Raw genomic sequence first — 15985 nt, 5'->3', positions numbered from 1 at the left:
CAAAAACAAGAAGGGACCTCGCAGCGATTGCTGCTCGGGCCCTAATAATAATACGAATGAAAAACAAGAGGGACCTCGCAGCGGTAGCTGCTTGGGCTCTAATAAAACTAAGCATGCATTTAATAAGGGTGCTAAATTCACTGCAGGTGACTCTTAAGATATCCAGAAACCAAATAGAGTGAGTGAGAATCAATTGGTAGATGTTCATAAATTTAGTGATTAGAAACGATCCACTGATTGCTGTGATACTGACATGACATTAGTAAAAGGTGGCCAAACCAAATCTGACATTTAAAAAAAAAACTTTTTTTATCTTTAGCTACGCTGTTTTTGTCTACCTCCCGCACACAATCTATTTGAGTCAGGTTTGGATGACGAGCCACTTGACTGACTTCTTGCAGTGCTTCAACTTATTAAATTGACTTTCACACTATTCTATTGTATGGGAAATCGGTCCAATTAAATATTAAATTAATAATTGTTAATTATTAAATTAATAATCAATTGACTCATTAATTGAAGGAGACTCAACTTCATTTATCCATCCATCAATCCACTTAACCACTTGACCTCACAAAGGTCGCGGGGGGCACTGGAGCAGTAGGTGGGGTACACCCTGAACTGGTTGCCAGCCAATTGCAGGGCACACAGAGACAAACAACCGTCCACACTCACAATCACACCTACAGACAATTTGGAGTGTTCAAATAACCTGACATGCCTGTCTTTGGAATGTGGGAGGAAACCGGAGTACCCGGAGAAAACCCACTCAAGCACATGGATAACATGCAAACTCCACCCAGGAAGGCCAAAGCTCGGACTCGATCTCATGTCCTCTGCACTGGGAGGCGGACGTGCTAACCAGTCAACCACCGTGCTGCCTGATTAAACTTAATATTTAAATTAATTTTGAATCTCGCCTGCCGAGCACCACATCTATTTTTGATAGTTTTATCAGGATAACAGATGAGAACCTCGTTGAATCTGTCATGAAAATGAAGGCTTTACCCTTTATACAATTTTGTGAGTTCTTTGTTCAGCTTAGAGGTTACTGAAGGTTGATGAAACACACACAGTAAACAATCAGGTTTTGATTTGCATTTATTTTCTAACCTTTTTGGGAAAATCTACTTGGAACTTCAAAGAAGCAAAACTAACTACTGTGATAGGCAATAAAACAAGAACTAAAATGATAAAATAATTAAAGAATACAAAAACAAGAAAAGACAAACGGTCTTAACCGAGGCGATGAATTTCCTAATTAAAACAACATGGGACCCACAATTGTTTAACCCAATTGGATGCACCAATTTGTACAATCTGGTTAACGTTTGCAAAGTTGCACTTATAGATGGTATGGTTTTGGCCCGAGAAGCACAGACCTTTCCTTGGATCATAGGTTCGGCCAAGCCCGTTCTTTGAAGAAGATGAAGAGAGAGAGAGAGTTCGTCTGGCTGGGCAGCTGAGCCTCACGGGGAGGGGGGTGTTTTACTGAGCCTGTCGCAGTGCGATGGCAAGCCGTGCGGTCGTCGTGTGCTAGCCCATTGTTAGCAACTGTGCCGGAATGAAGAGGTCCACACAGAGCAGGGGAGCCAGCAGCCAGGAGAGGGTCGAGAGGGAAAGAGGCAAAGAGGAAGTCCAAGCAGAAAGCGTGCCTTTATAGGGGGCTCGGCCAGTGTCCTCACCAGGGGTTCGCTATCAGATTACACAGAGACCAGGGTGGAGATTTACTAACCTGGGATGAATTTTGGTAAAACTCATCAGGTTGCAATTTGGATCCCATGTTAACCGAGATTCTAAGGTCAAAAAATCAATCAATGTACCACACACAGTTGAACACATAAAAATAAATGTTATCCATACCTGACAATTGTTAGTGTGCACGAATCAGTCAACATTTCCAAAATGGTAAACACATAACATTTCATAAGTCATTGTTCTGTTGCAAGGTTTCTGGGAAAAAGTTTTTAAATTTTTGTGTGTCTGTCAGTCAGTGCTGGTGGAGAGCGGGTGGGGCTGTCTGTTTTTGGAAGGGAAAAAGCCCGCCTGGTGGCCAACCACTCTCACCTTGGCAAGTCCAGGACACAGAAATTAAATTTCTTTGTGATGAGGTTGTAAAAGTTACAACCGGCCGATAATCGTTACATTATTTAATATTGTTTATTTAGCATCACATACTGTGTAAATTGTTGACCATTCGGCATCCATTGCAGCCTGGTCATCCTGGAATGGGGATTTCCACAATTACGGCTCCTTCTCAAAGTTTTTTTTCTTTTCCATGCCCTCGTGGTACGTTACTCGCACTGGTTATACTGTAGCATGAAATACTGGTATTCGCAAAGCCCATTTATGTATAAAACTTCATTACGTAGCATTATGCCACATTTATTGGAAATGTTGGAGTCACTGCCAGGTAGGGTTGAGCACAAGGTTATTTTAGTTAACGAAAACTAACAAAAAAACTAAAACAAATTCAAAAAACAATTTCGTTAACAAATTAAAATTAAAACGAAAATACTTAAAAAAAAAAAAAAAGAAAACTAACAAACTACATTTTATGTTTACAAAACTAACTTAAACTAACTATAATTATAGCAAAAATGTCCTTCCTTTTAGCCTTTGTTAATTAATATAATGCATGAGCCTTTGGGGATGATTTTGAATGTGTCTTTAAGTAGGTTAATTTTGATATTAACCGGAATAAGGACGTTTGAAAGTGTGTCACACAGAAATATATATATATACACAGAATTTAGTTTATATTGTTTGTATGCATAAATTAGTTCTGGTCTCCTGGAATGTGTGTGGCGCTCGCTCACAGGCAAAAATAATATATTTTTTAGACCATCTCTTAAGATAAAAAGCAGATATTTGTCTCCAAGAAACCCACCTACAAAAATCTGAAGAAAAAATATTTATTGACAAGAATTTTAGTCTAGTGTACTCTGCCCCTTATAACAGTAGGCAAAGAGTCTGTATACTCATACATAAAAATGTATTATTTACTCGAAATAATACAGTAACAGACCCAGAGGGCCGATACATTATTATTCAGGTGACTGTATTTAATAAAATATATACATTTGGTAATTTATATGCCCCTAATAATGATGAATGATTCCATGAATTTTTCTCTCAGCTGTTTGATTTAGCAGCAAACTCTACTATTATTATTGGAAGAGACTTTAACACAGTCTTAAATCCATTAATAGATCGTTCTAATAACACAACATGTAAAGGCGATTACAATCTACTAAAGTAATAGGGGAATATATGGATAATTTTGGCCTTGTCGACAGCTGGAGACTTAAAAACCCAACTAAGAAATAATTTACCTTCTTTTCCGCTGTGCACCGGTCTTTTTCAAGAATTAACTCTGGGAAGCTGGGAAAGCGGTAATTAGAGGTAAAATTATATCATATTCATCTTATAAAAAGAAACAGGCTAAAAATTTTGAAAAAGACTTGAAAGATAAAATTAAGCAACTGACGGATGAATACTCACGCAATAAACCCAAATCACCAAATATGGACTTACTTACAAAATACAAAAATACAGTTGGATGATATGTTATCTAAAAATACAGTTTATAATACAATAATTGAGCTACAACAACTCTGAATATAATAACAAATCAGGTAAATTTCTTGCAAACCAACTTCACCGCAATTGGGGAAAATCTCATTCATATATCATTCATAGCGACCAAACAGGCTTTATTAAAGGTCGTCACTCTACTAATAACATTAGGAAGCTGTTTAACCTTATAAGCATGTCACAGCGGCATGATAAAAATGCAGTTATTATATCGTTGGATGCAGAAAAAGCCTTCGACAAAGTGGCGGTGGGGTGCCTGGTGGGCCTGCCGGGGCACGGGCCATGTTGGGGTGGGGGGCGCTCTTGGCTCCTGGGTTTGCTCTCCGGCTGGTGGCCCCTGCAGGGCCTGGGTGTTGTGCCTTGGCGCTGCCGCGGCCTGGGGGGCCCTGGGGGTTGTGCTTGCTCTGTCCTGGCCCCGGGGTCGATGGCTCCCCTCTTTGGTGGAGGTTTTCATGCATGCCAGATCCACCACACCAGCATCTATCGAAATTCAAACACAATCTGCTTCTTCCTCTGGCTGTTGAATCGTTGGAAGCTGATGTCTGTGGATCTCACTCTGCTTCATCTATCCTTCCTTCCTTTCCTCAGTCTCTCCTTTGGTCTCTTGAGGTCTCCCTAATTTGTTGGAATTTAGATGTTTCTGGGGTTGGTGAAAGACTCTGGTTGGTAACCCGGTGGGTAGTAGGTAATGTCTGGTCGGTGCTGGATTTCACTTTCCTTTCTTTTCTTTGATCCTTCCTCGGGTCTCCTGACAACCTCACGACTCTAGCTGGATTCTGAAGTATTCGGTTTAGGTGAACGGTATGGGAATTTTAATAGGTTTTAGGTGAACTAATGAGTACACACTCACACGCACGCACACATGCACACACACATACACACGCACATGCACATTTGTGTCTCCGGGAATCACTTATTTAGCGTGCACTGTCAGCAAGACAGCCGCAGCAACACTCATTCTTAACGGTGACACGAGGTGAGGCTAACTTAAAAAAAAAACGGTATTAAGTTCAAACGCGTAAAAAAAAACAGCTTAATTGCGCTGATAACTCTAACCCTAACCCATAGCATTTAGAGCTAGCTCCAAGCGCCTCTAATGCTAATGCTAGTGCTGCTAGGGCCGTTTAATTGCTTTAGAAAGGCGTAAGTGACTGCTAACTTTGATGCTGACAGCTTGACACCCTTGCCGTGCTGATCAATTTTTTATCAAACCAAGGTTCCTTGTAAACAGATATTTAAACTTCAAACATTTGGAACAAAACAGAAAAACTAGTATTCAGCAGGCATGAAAACCTCTCACCTTTTGGCGAAATTTGTCATTTTAAAACCAAAATTGGTCACTTACGCGAATCGTGCAGATTCGTTGAGAAAATATTTCAGAGAGTAGGTGACCGGAGAGTCAGTGTATCAGTGAACACCGGTTGAGATGGGCAACAAATTAGGTACAAAATCACGCTAAATCAGACGTTGACATGTTCCAAAGCACGTCTTTAGTTGTGACTGTGCGGGAGTAGATATGGAATGTGAATTTTCTATGGCACACTTGAACGCAGCAGTGTACGCGCAACCAGTGTACTGACGTCACCCACCCACTCATGCTGGTTTTCATTCATGCTACATTTTCGGGTTTGGATGGACCGTGAAATAGGCCGGGAGCCAGGTCCAGGGTATCAAGGCGCAACATTAAACATAATCACACAAAATCCGGGAACCAAATAGGAGATTTAATAAAGAAAAACAAGATCCTGACAAAGAATAAAAATGACTTGTGAACATTTCTTAACAATAGATTAACATTCTGTGTAACCAAATAGAGAAATATTAGAGTGCATCTTAACCATAAAATTGAGCTATGATAAAATATAACTGGATTTTAATTCCTGATCATAATCCATATTTGTATGGATTTTATCGGCTGCTAAATCATCCTCATCTGTTTCCTCTTCTGCCAAGACATCGACAACGGCTTTGGGCAGTGGTGTCAAAGTGCGGTTGTTGAGCGCCTGAGTCCTGCATGTTTTAGAGGTTTCCCACATTCAACACATCCATCCATCCATCTATCCATCCATCATCTACCTTATCTAGGGTCGGGTCGTGAGGGCTTTAGCGGGGAAGCCCAGACTTCCCTCTGCCTAGCCACTTCAACCAGCTCCTCTGACGGGATCCCAAAGCGTTCCCAGGCCAGCCGAGAGACAGTCTCTCCAGCGTGTCCTGGGGCATTCAACACGGCTGATTCATATTTAAGCTCATCAGCAAGATCTGCAGGAGCTTGATCCTGATCCTGATCATTGAATCAGGTGTGTTGGAGAGTAGAGAAACCTCGGAAACATGCAGCACTCTCACACCTGTGGCTTTGGGGATGATGTCACCCTAAAATCATAATAGTTCTCTCAGAGTAGTGCTCATGAGCCTTCTTCCAGACACATACCTGGAAGTTGACTCTGAAAGGTGCTGGAAGGTTCTCTCTGTTGACCTGTCCACCTTGCCACCTTTTGACTCTGGAAGGTGCTGGAAGGGTCTCTCCACCTGTCCTGACCTGTCCACCTTCCCACCTTGCAGGGAGGATCTTCTTCCTGCACATTAGAAAAGTCAACTTCCAGGTACAGCGACTGCGATATACATCCCCTTTCAGTTTTTCAACATTTTGGCACAATACGGCCACAAACATAAATCTGTTTCATTGAAATTTCATGTGAACGTTAAACACAAAGTAGCACGCAATCTTGAAGTGAAACAAAATGTCTTATCATCTCATCTTATTTCAAACTTGTTTTATAACTAAAAAACTGAAAAGTAGGGTGTGAACTAATACTTAAAAATACTACAAGACGACCCCAAGCATACAGCTAAAGCAACAATGGAATGGTAAAAAAAAAAAAAAGGCATCAATGTGCTAGTGACCGAGTCAAAGTCCTGATCTAAATCCAATAGAATATCTGTGGAGAAATCTGAAGATTGCGGTTCACAAACACTTCCCATCTAACCTAGCTGACCAGGAGGTGTTTTGCAAGGAGGAATGGGCAAAACTAATTGAGACATACAACAGACTGTAATTGCAACAAAAGGGGGTTTGATAAATTAGTAATTCAGGGGGAACGAATACTTTGCACACCCTAATTTCTTTCTTTTTTTGTAAAACAAGTTTGAAATTAGATATACACTGTTTCACTTCTTGATTGTGTGGTACTTTGTGTTTAACTCTCACATCAAATTCCAGTGAAATATATTTGTTTGTGGTTGTTCATGCCAAAATGTTGAAAACTCAAGGGGTGTGAATACTATTGCAAGGCAATGTATGTGTCTGAAAGAGAGCTCATGAGCTCTACCCGTCCCCTCTCAGCCATGGATTTCACATGAACACAGAGACTGGCAAGTTAGAACCACTATGGTTTGAGGGTGACGTCATTCACAAAGCCCTTCTCGATGTCCTGGCAGAAGAGGATGACTTAGCATCTGATGAAATCCATACAAATATGGATGATAATCAGAAAGAGGAAGAAGAGGATGATCAAAATCCAGTTATATTTTATCATAGTTCAATTTTATGGTCAAGCTGCACTCTACTATTGCTCCATTTGGCTACACAGAATGTTAATCTATTGTTGTTCACAAGTCTGTTAGATTAGGCCTCTTAATGAGTAGATAGGTGACTTGAGCTAGACCGCTGTCTCTGTGCCCTGTCCTGTCCTGGCTTGGCACCTTTCTATCTATCTGCACTCTGGCGCACTTATCCAGTTTAAACCAGTTAAGACCATCAGGTCACACATATTTACATGGGCTAGGTTGAGCCATCCCTCGTGTGGGTGGGCAGCCAAGACAGTATTAGAGTAGAGACCATTTTGAATAGAGCAGACCTTCTTCTGCATTCTTTCTTGCATCCAGTAAGTAGTTCAACTAAGAATATTCAGTCTCCTGGTTGTTATTATTAGTATAGTGAGCATTCAAGAACCGGAACTATACAAGTCATTTTTATTCCTTGTCAGGATCTTGTTCTTTTTTAAATCTCCTCTTTGGTTCCCGGACTTTGTGTGATCATGTTTAATGTTGCACCTTGATACCCTGGTCCACTTGGGGGCATAACATTATTCACTTTTTATGTAATTCTCTTTAGATAGTATAGTACTACATAATCCATGTTTCAAATATTGTTTAAGATTTTATTTATACACAGAAAAATTGCTTAATCCCATCTGTAATGGTAATTGTGGAATTTTTTTTTTTCCTCCCGATTTAGGGTACAGTGGAGTATGTTGGTCATTGCTCCTCTAATACTTCAGATAGAAAGCTCATATTGGATTTAAATTGAAGGTTACAAATGTGGGATGTTTTTAAAATACATTTGAGGAAGTGAGATGTATAATAAAATGTTTGAAATTGATCACTTTTGATGGTAATTTGTCAGGCGGGGAGACATTTTTTGATCTTTTAGGGTACGTTGAGGATGATATTTGAGAAATGAAATACAGGAAGCCCAATGATTATTTTCTTGCTAGTTCCCCATGTGTCAGTATACAGCATGCACAATTTTAGAGTTTACTGACCATTTATGCAGTTGCTGTACCTTGACATTTGCAATTACACAATTTCGCTAGGATCTTTTCCCAAAAGGGGTGTTTTTTGGCCCCTGTGACCAAAGGGCCCCGAGTTGGGGGTGGTCCCTATCAACTTGCGATGGCCCAAGGTATGACATAACAGGAAATCATAATAATTAAAAACAAGTAACAAAAAACATCCTGAGGAGTGAACCTGGCTCCCGGCCTAAAAGCAAGCGAGATTTGACCGCCGACCAGCTAAACGAGAGTATAGCTTTGCGGTTCCTAGCATGCTTTGTTTGAGCGTGGGCCCCACCTGCTGCGGGGGCTTCTTGGTGCTGACGCCGAGTGGCAGTTGGGATGTCGCCGCCTTTGGCGGCCATATGCGGGGAGCACCGCCGCGTTACCCGCGGACACAGCATATGTCCATCTTCAACCACTGATTCAAAACATGTTGAAAGGTGTGCGGCTCTACCATTGTTACAATATATTATAGAATTTTAGAACAATTCTTACCAAGTACTTACACCATATTTATAATTTCATGGGTATCTTGTACCGTGTTGGATTGTCGTCCTCTTCCAACTCTCCTTTTTTTGCAAGATTTTACTCCCAAGTTGGGTTTGAATTCATCGCGCTACGTGCGGCAGGCACGTTCTTGAAAATTTGTTTAAACAATTGCACAAGAAACCAAAATAATTACACATAGTACAATTATTTATATTATGTTCTTGTATTAGAACTTTGCTTCTGACTTTGTAATTTGTAATAATTTATTTACACTTCATTCATGTTACACCATTTTTTTTTACTCCACCCTCTCTGGCTCATGTGTTTTAAATTTATGATGTTTTACTATTTGTCCGATTTTATCTAATAAAAAATAACTTAAAGTGAATGTTCTTGTATAAAATTATTATTTTATTATTAAATAAATTAAAATGCATTACCACAAACAACAGAACAAAAGTACCGAAAATTGGTACTGTTCAGTACTGACAATTAGAACGGAACCGGTTCAAATACGAAAGGTACCCATCCCTACGTGAGCGCATGCTGTTTTTTCAACATCCATCCATGGTCCAACAAAGATGTTTTTCTTGACGCCGTAAGATTTTGAACATTTACAACAACACTAAGGAACTTTCAGTTTACGTTGATTATGGCGAGGCCATATGGACAAAAGTGGTATTGTTATCTTAGTAGGAAGACCATATTTCCTATGAGGACATACGCATTGCATAGTTTTTTTTGTTTAGCTCATACCAGCGAGTGACATCTGGGCTTGACTGTCCTTTCATCCGGGGTAAGTTTTGACGTATGCCATAAAAAAGTCCGCACATTTGTAGTTTTTTGTGTGGCAGTGTCCTTACCATCCTCCTCAAAGTTGCTTAGTGCCGGTAAAAATGATACAGACCCCTTCAGGCCATGGCAAAGGTAACATTTAACTAGTTTTAAGTCGATGTTTCATCATAAGAGTTATGCAAATATTTTATTAAGTTGAAAAGTTTCTTAGTGTTTTTTTGAATTCACCATCCCTTCATCCACTCTATGCTCCCAACCTGTTTGACGAGTGCCCGATAAATATTAACGGGCAAAATTTTGGTCCAATTTTGGGCTCACCTTTTTCACCCCTGACCCATTTTCATGCCTGATTCAGTCATCTGAGCTTTTTCTATGTATATCTGAGATTTCCTTTTTTTTTTTTTTTTTTTCTGGAGAGCTCAGTACTGATCATTCGGTAATTTTACTGATTTGACATGTCATCATCATTGCTCTCCTTTTTTTAAATATATATATATATTTTTTTGTATTTTAATTTTTTTTGTATGCGGGTGAAATGTGTATGTGCGTGCGTGCGTGCGTGCATTCATTAGTTCACCTAAAACCTATAAAAAAATAAAAATCCCATACCATTTCCCTAAACCGAACACTTTCAGCCAGAGTCGTGAGGCCGTCAGGAAACCCTAGAAAGGACCAAAGAAAAGAAAGGAAAGTGAAATCCAGCACCGACCAGACACCACCCACCAGGCCACCAACCAGAGTCCTTCACAAACCCCAGAGACATCTAAATTTCAACAAATCAGGGAGACCTCAAGAGACCAAAGGAGAGACTGAGGAAAGGAAGGAAGGACAGACGATGCGGAGTGAGACACCAGCCTCCACCGATTCAATGACCTGAGGAAGATTGTGTCTGAGTTTCGATAGATGCTGGTTTGGTGGATCTGGCGTGCATGAAAATCTCCACCAAAGAGGGGAGCCGTCGACCCCCGCCAGGACAGAGCAAGCGCAACACCTCAGGGACCCCCAGGCCGCGGCAGCGCCAAAGGACGACCCCCGGGTCCCGCAGGGGCCACCGGCCGGAGAGCAAACCCAGGAGCAGGAGCGCCGCCCACCCCAACGCAGCAGGACGGGGCACTGCAGGCTCGCCAGGAACCCCATCGGCCCACAGTCCCCGCGCCCCCCCCATCCACCCCCGCCATCCACCCCAACCCAGCCCCAGCTGCCCCCAGGCCCCCAGACACCCTACCACCCCCAGCACCCCCCCCCCCCAAAACAAGCCTCCCCTCACCCCGACCCCACCCCCACCAACCGGCAGCCCCCGACCCCCAGATCCCGGGGATCCACTGCACCGGCGCCGAAGAGGGGCCAGGCAGCGGAGCGGAGAGGGCATCCGCGCCCACCCCGTCCCTGAACACCGGGGGCAGAAGGGGCGATGGGGGCACCGGAGGACGGGCGGCACCCCCGAGCCCCAGGCCCAGCGGGGAAAGGCCCCGGTCGTCACTCCAGCGTAAATAGTGAGATTTAACCCTGTTACTGAAAAACACAGATTTGTTTTCATGTATTTATTGAAAAACATGCATTGTACCCGGGAGGGGATAACAATTTTTTACGAGGGTAAGTGGCTGCCCTTGTTCCAGATGACAACAGACAGGACGCTGTGTGTGACACAGTCCATAACCGAAGCCGATGTGGCACATCTCAGCCAATCAGGTTGCGAGGCAAAATGCAAAGAAAGTTCACATTTTTCAACTTTGGCAAATATGCAGATTTTCACCACACCACACCGTGTCTTCCCACTGCTCCAACCACATCCTCCGTGCCGACCCAGCACTTTCGCGACCCTCCGCGCTAAATTGCCTATAAGCAACGATATTGCGTTTTCTTCTTGTGTGGCTATTTAACATGGGTTTTTACAGTTGCCGTCATATTTTCAATACCGAAGCACAGTTCCGAATTGTTCTGGTCCCGAATCTTTTATTTTCTGAAATATTTCATCGTTGTTTTTGAGGTCCAAGAATAGATGTTCTGAAATCTTAATGTTTCTTTGAGGTGCTTGACGTGAGGTCCACCAGGTTCAAACATGTTCGAGTGTCGCACATGGTCGGATGTGACGCGTTTGGTATGACCAAAATATTAAAAACATTTTATTTTAATGTTACTCATTTACCATAACCTTCAAATTTAGAATTTGATTAAAAAACAGACAAACTAAAATAAAATTAATTTCAATGTTATCTGTTTTCCGTTGGTCCCCGGACACAGGAGATCTCGCCTCTCGCCCGTCGCCAAAAAGTGGAGTCCGATAGCCGGACATAAAAGCCACAGGGAGACAGGGGTTCACATTGCAGTCTTGGGTTTTATTTAGCACACTTTCCCCCTTAGCTTCTAATAAACTTGTTTGCATTCACATTCACAACATCACTTCCACGGTCTCCCTCTAAACAGTGCGCTTCTACCACACACACGCGCTGACTACATCCGCACGTCATGCCGTCAAGCGATCCTCATCCGTGCAACATTAAAATGAAATACATTGTTTTCAAAAGTCACAGGGAGCCACAAAAGAAGGATAAAAGCCACACGTGGCTCTGGTTGTCGACCCCTGTGCTAGTGGGATGAGCAGGGTAAGCTTCCACGACGGATGTACTTTCCAAACGTTTTTGCACACTCCATAGCTTCCCTGGTTAGCACCACCAAATCCAACCACCACTTACTCTCTGTTGTAAGCAAACATTTATGGACTGTTTAGAGTCAAATGCTCGAATTTGTTGGTGGAGGACGTCAGCGCATCCAATGTGCTGCCATTTCCAAGGTTCTCCTCACTTGACTACCCACAATGCAATGTTAATGGGATGCAAACACTTTTTGTTTTCCTGGAAAGTGTGTTTTGGAGGTGGAAGGGTTCTGCCCGACACCAGTGAAAAAATAACACTCCCCTTTATAAGTAAAATTGAAATTAATGTGATTTTTTGGTGATCCCATAGGATATTGCAGATCCATTTTTTGCCTACTGCAAGCAGCATGCAGATCGCTTTGATAGGAAGTGGAAAAGAAAAAACTACCTGGCGTTGCAGTCTTACTGCAAGGTGTCTCTGCTTGAGAGAGAGAAACAGCTCAGTCCTGAAGCTCAGGTAAGATGGCACATACTTGGTGTTACATTAGGTCCACCAGCAGAAGATACAGAACACCACTCTCTTACTGTAATTTACTTGCACATTGAACTAAAAGTGTAGTTTACTGAATTACTTTTGTCATACACTCATAGGCCCGAATTACGACACGCCTGCAGCAATACCGCACAAAAGCAGAGCTGTCCAGAAACACCCGACCTCAAGCGTGGGTGCCAAGGGAAAAGCTGCCACGACCTCTGACATCTAGTGCCTCAGCCATCAGGAAGTTAATGAGAAAGGCAGAGCTAATGGGGATCAGCACAGATATTTTCCCAGTGGACACAAATGACACCAATGCGAGCATGGATGGACGTCGGAAACACAAACAGCCTGCCCTCACTGCAGACTTTGTCAATTACTACTTGGGTAAAAATGTAGTCCTCCCTAAGTCCTATCAATGTCATTTATTTTGTGCTTAATTTGTCCCTTACGTTTGAAATACATCTCTGCTGGTCAGAGTGTTTGCAGTGTACCCCCCTGACACCAACTCTATTTTATAATTGTTTAAGTGCCAATGAGTGTGTCTGTTTAGTGCTTGTCCTCAAGCAAGTGATGACACACTTCTATCAGAAAACACCTGTATATGTATGTATACATACAGTGGACAGCCACACATTCATGGTCCGGCACATGCAGATTTGCATATTTGAAGAAATATGAAATATCCTTTTTTTTCCTGATGAAAGAAGAGACTCTAATCTTTCTTTTGGTAGGTTCCATGTTTTTATAGCAATAGAACACAATATTCTGTGGGCCTTGCAAAATCTGTTAAAATCCAGTAAAACAGCCAGGAGCGAAGGGGGTTGCTTCAGTGACAATGGCTGGGAGTGAATGAGTTAAATTTGTGTATGTGATGCCAGATGTGACATAGATGCCATATCTGCAAATATCTTGCCTTATCTGCAAATATCTTGCATACAAATTTATCCAGCAATAGAATGCTTATCTGCCATTGGTGCACTAGTATGTGATTTTCCTGTATAGATTGTGATCTTGCTATTGATTTTTGCCCCATTGATATTCAGAGCGTAATATGCGAATGATCCAGATACAGGACAACATCTCTGAACAGAAGAGCTTAAAAGACAAGCTGGAGAATGAGCAAGACAAACTGCATGTGGAGTACAACAAGGTGAGCAGACAACTTAAACCATAGTTGTTGTTTTTTTAATAAAACAATTAATTGAGTATATTCTTGAATTAACTAAATTACAAGTTAAAGATCAATCTAGTCTTTTTACAGTCACCTTTCCAACAGCAAATAATTTCATCTTAGCAGGAGACATATACGGTATTACATTTGCTAAGAAAAAATAAAATAAAAAATAAAAATGTACGGAGCTGTGATCAAATAATTGGTAGATCCCATAAAGCAGGGATGCGTGGTGGGGGGGCAAAAAAATATTGTTGTCATTTTACACTTCATATATTGCACTTGCCTTGTTTTTTCCAATTCACGCACACACACACACACAGACCGACACACACGCAGTCTACGCTTAGCTACTGGTGACTGGCTTACTGTAGGTAACTGGAGCTCCAAAACGAGCGCACCGTACCATACTTGGCGCATGCATGCTAACAAATAGTAGCATACATGCTAAAATCAAAAGGTAGCAACTGTTTAACTCACGGTACTCACGTTATTTGTTGCCGTGCACTTTAACTGGTGTTCACAATCCATTCACATACCGCGGCCTAACTCGTCCGTCCGGCGCGGCCTCCCAGTTTATTTTGGTGGATCGCTCCAACACTTCTCGCAACTTGGAACGCGAAGTTTCAATGTCCAGCGGTTGGATGCCCCTGGAATGATGGCAATCCTCGACGTTTTCTTGCTTCCTCACCTTCCAAACCATGGATTCATCGATGTGGAATTATTTCCCGGCTGCTCTATTCCCATGTACAACCGCATAACTGATAGATTGGAGTTTAAATTGTGCCTTGTAGGCATGACTTTATTTAAAGTCACTCATATTAAACCAGCAATTTTTTTCCGGATTGGAAATGACTCCCAGAAGATAGTAGGATGTTGTATAAAAGGCATCACTGTGGGGAAAAAAATATTTCTCAGCCTTGACAGTTGAGGAAATAAGTATTTGATTGATTTTGAAAGTATTCATATTAAGAAATAAATGAACAGTCTCCGATTTTTATGGCAGCTTCATTTTAACAGTGATAGAAAGAATATCAGGAAGATCTTTTTTTTTAAATGCATAAGATAAAAACAAACAAAATAATTTGCATTGCATTGAGGGAAATAAGTATTTGACCTTCTACCAGCTATGAGCAATATTGGCTCCAATAGACCATTGACATACTCCGGATCTCAATCAAGTCATTACCTGCATGAGAAACACCTCTTCCCAAGTTATCACCTGTATAAAAAGCCCATTGCCCACAGACTCAGTGACACTCCAACATCTCCAACAGGGGCGAGGCCAAAGAGCTCTTGGAAGTCAAGAATAAAACTGTTGACCGACACAAGGCTGGAATCGGCTACAAAACAATAAGAAGCTAAATAAGAACGGATAACTGTTGGTGCAGTTATATGGAAGTGGAACTAGTACAACATGACTGTCATGTCGATCTTGGCTGAGGGCTCCATGCAAGATATCACCTCGTAGGGTCTCAATAATCATGAGAAAGGTTAGAGATCAAAGCTACTGATGAACATATTAATAACTTCTAGCGGGACTGGGAGAATATGCTGTGGTCAGATGAGACCAAAATCAAGCCTCAATTCAACTCAACGTGTTTGGAGGAAGGGAAATGCTGAAGAGCATCATCCCCACCATCAAGCATGGCAATGGAAACATTATGCTTGGTGGTGTTTCTCTACAAAGGTGACAAGTTGACTTCATCACATTGATGGGAAATTGAGCAAGGTAATGTATCGCAAAATCGTGGGTGACAACCCCTTGCCTCGCCAAGACCCTGAAAATGGCTTGGTCTTCCAGCATGACAACAATCCAAAATATATAAGCCAAGAAAAAAAAAAGAGTGGCTCCATAAGAGTCCCATCAAGGTCATGGCATGGCCTAGCCAGCCTCCTGACCTTCTATAGTAAATCTACGGAAAGAGCGGGACCTTAAAGTTTACAAACACCAGTCTCAAAACCACCAGGTTTTAGAGATAATATGCAGAAAAGAATGGACAAAAATTACTCCTGATGTGTCTGCCAAGTACCAACCTAGTAAGCAACTACAATAAACATTTGACTATTGTGCTTGCCAACAGGGGTTTTGCCATAAAGTATTAAATCATGTTTTGCTAGGGGGTCAAATATTTATTTCCCTCACTGAAATGCAAAATATTTTGTATTTTTTTTTCTGATATTCCTTCTATTACTATTCAAATAAAGCTGCCATAAACATTTGAGACTCTTCATTTATTTCTTAGTAT

At 41.7% G+C, this 15985-nt stretch overlaps 1 protein-coding gene across 4 annotated transcripts in view; it reads left to right on the top strand.

Annotated features, from left to right (window-relative positions):
* phf14 (PHD finger protein 14) overlaps nt 1-15985 on the top strand; it is a 175502-nt gene that overhangs the window by 40651 nt on the left and 118866 nt on the right. For all 4 annotated transcript variants that reach the window (XM_077548430.1, XM_077548428.1, XM_077548429.1 and 1 more), the window contains exons 8-10: nt 12398-12544; nt 12679-12949; nt 13609-13715. In XM_077548430.1, the coding sequence (XP_077404556.1) occupies nt 12398-12544; nt 12679-12949; nt 13609-13715 (525 nt within the window). The remainder of the gene's footprint in view (nt 1-12397; nt 12545-12678; nt 12950-13608; nt 13716-15985) is intronic.

This window comes from Vanacampus margaritifer, chromosome 17 (genome assembly GCF_051991255.1).
Source record: "Vanacampus margaritifer isolate UIUO_Vmar chromosome 17, RoL_Vmar_1.0, whole genome shotgun sequence".
Taxonomy (NCBI): Eukaryota; Metazoa; Chordata; class Actinopteri; order Syngnathiformes; family Syngnathidae; genus Vanacampus; species Vanacampus margaritifer.
This window is presented reverse-complemented; position numbering and strand designations above follow the sequence as displayed.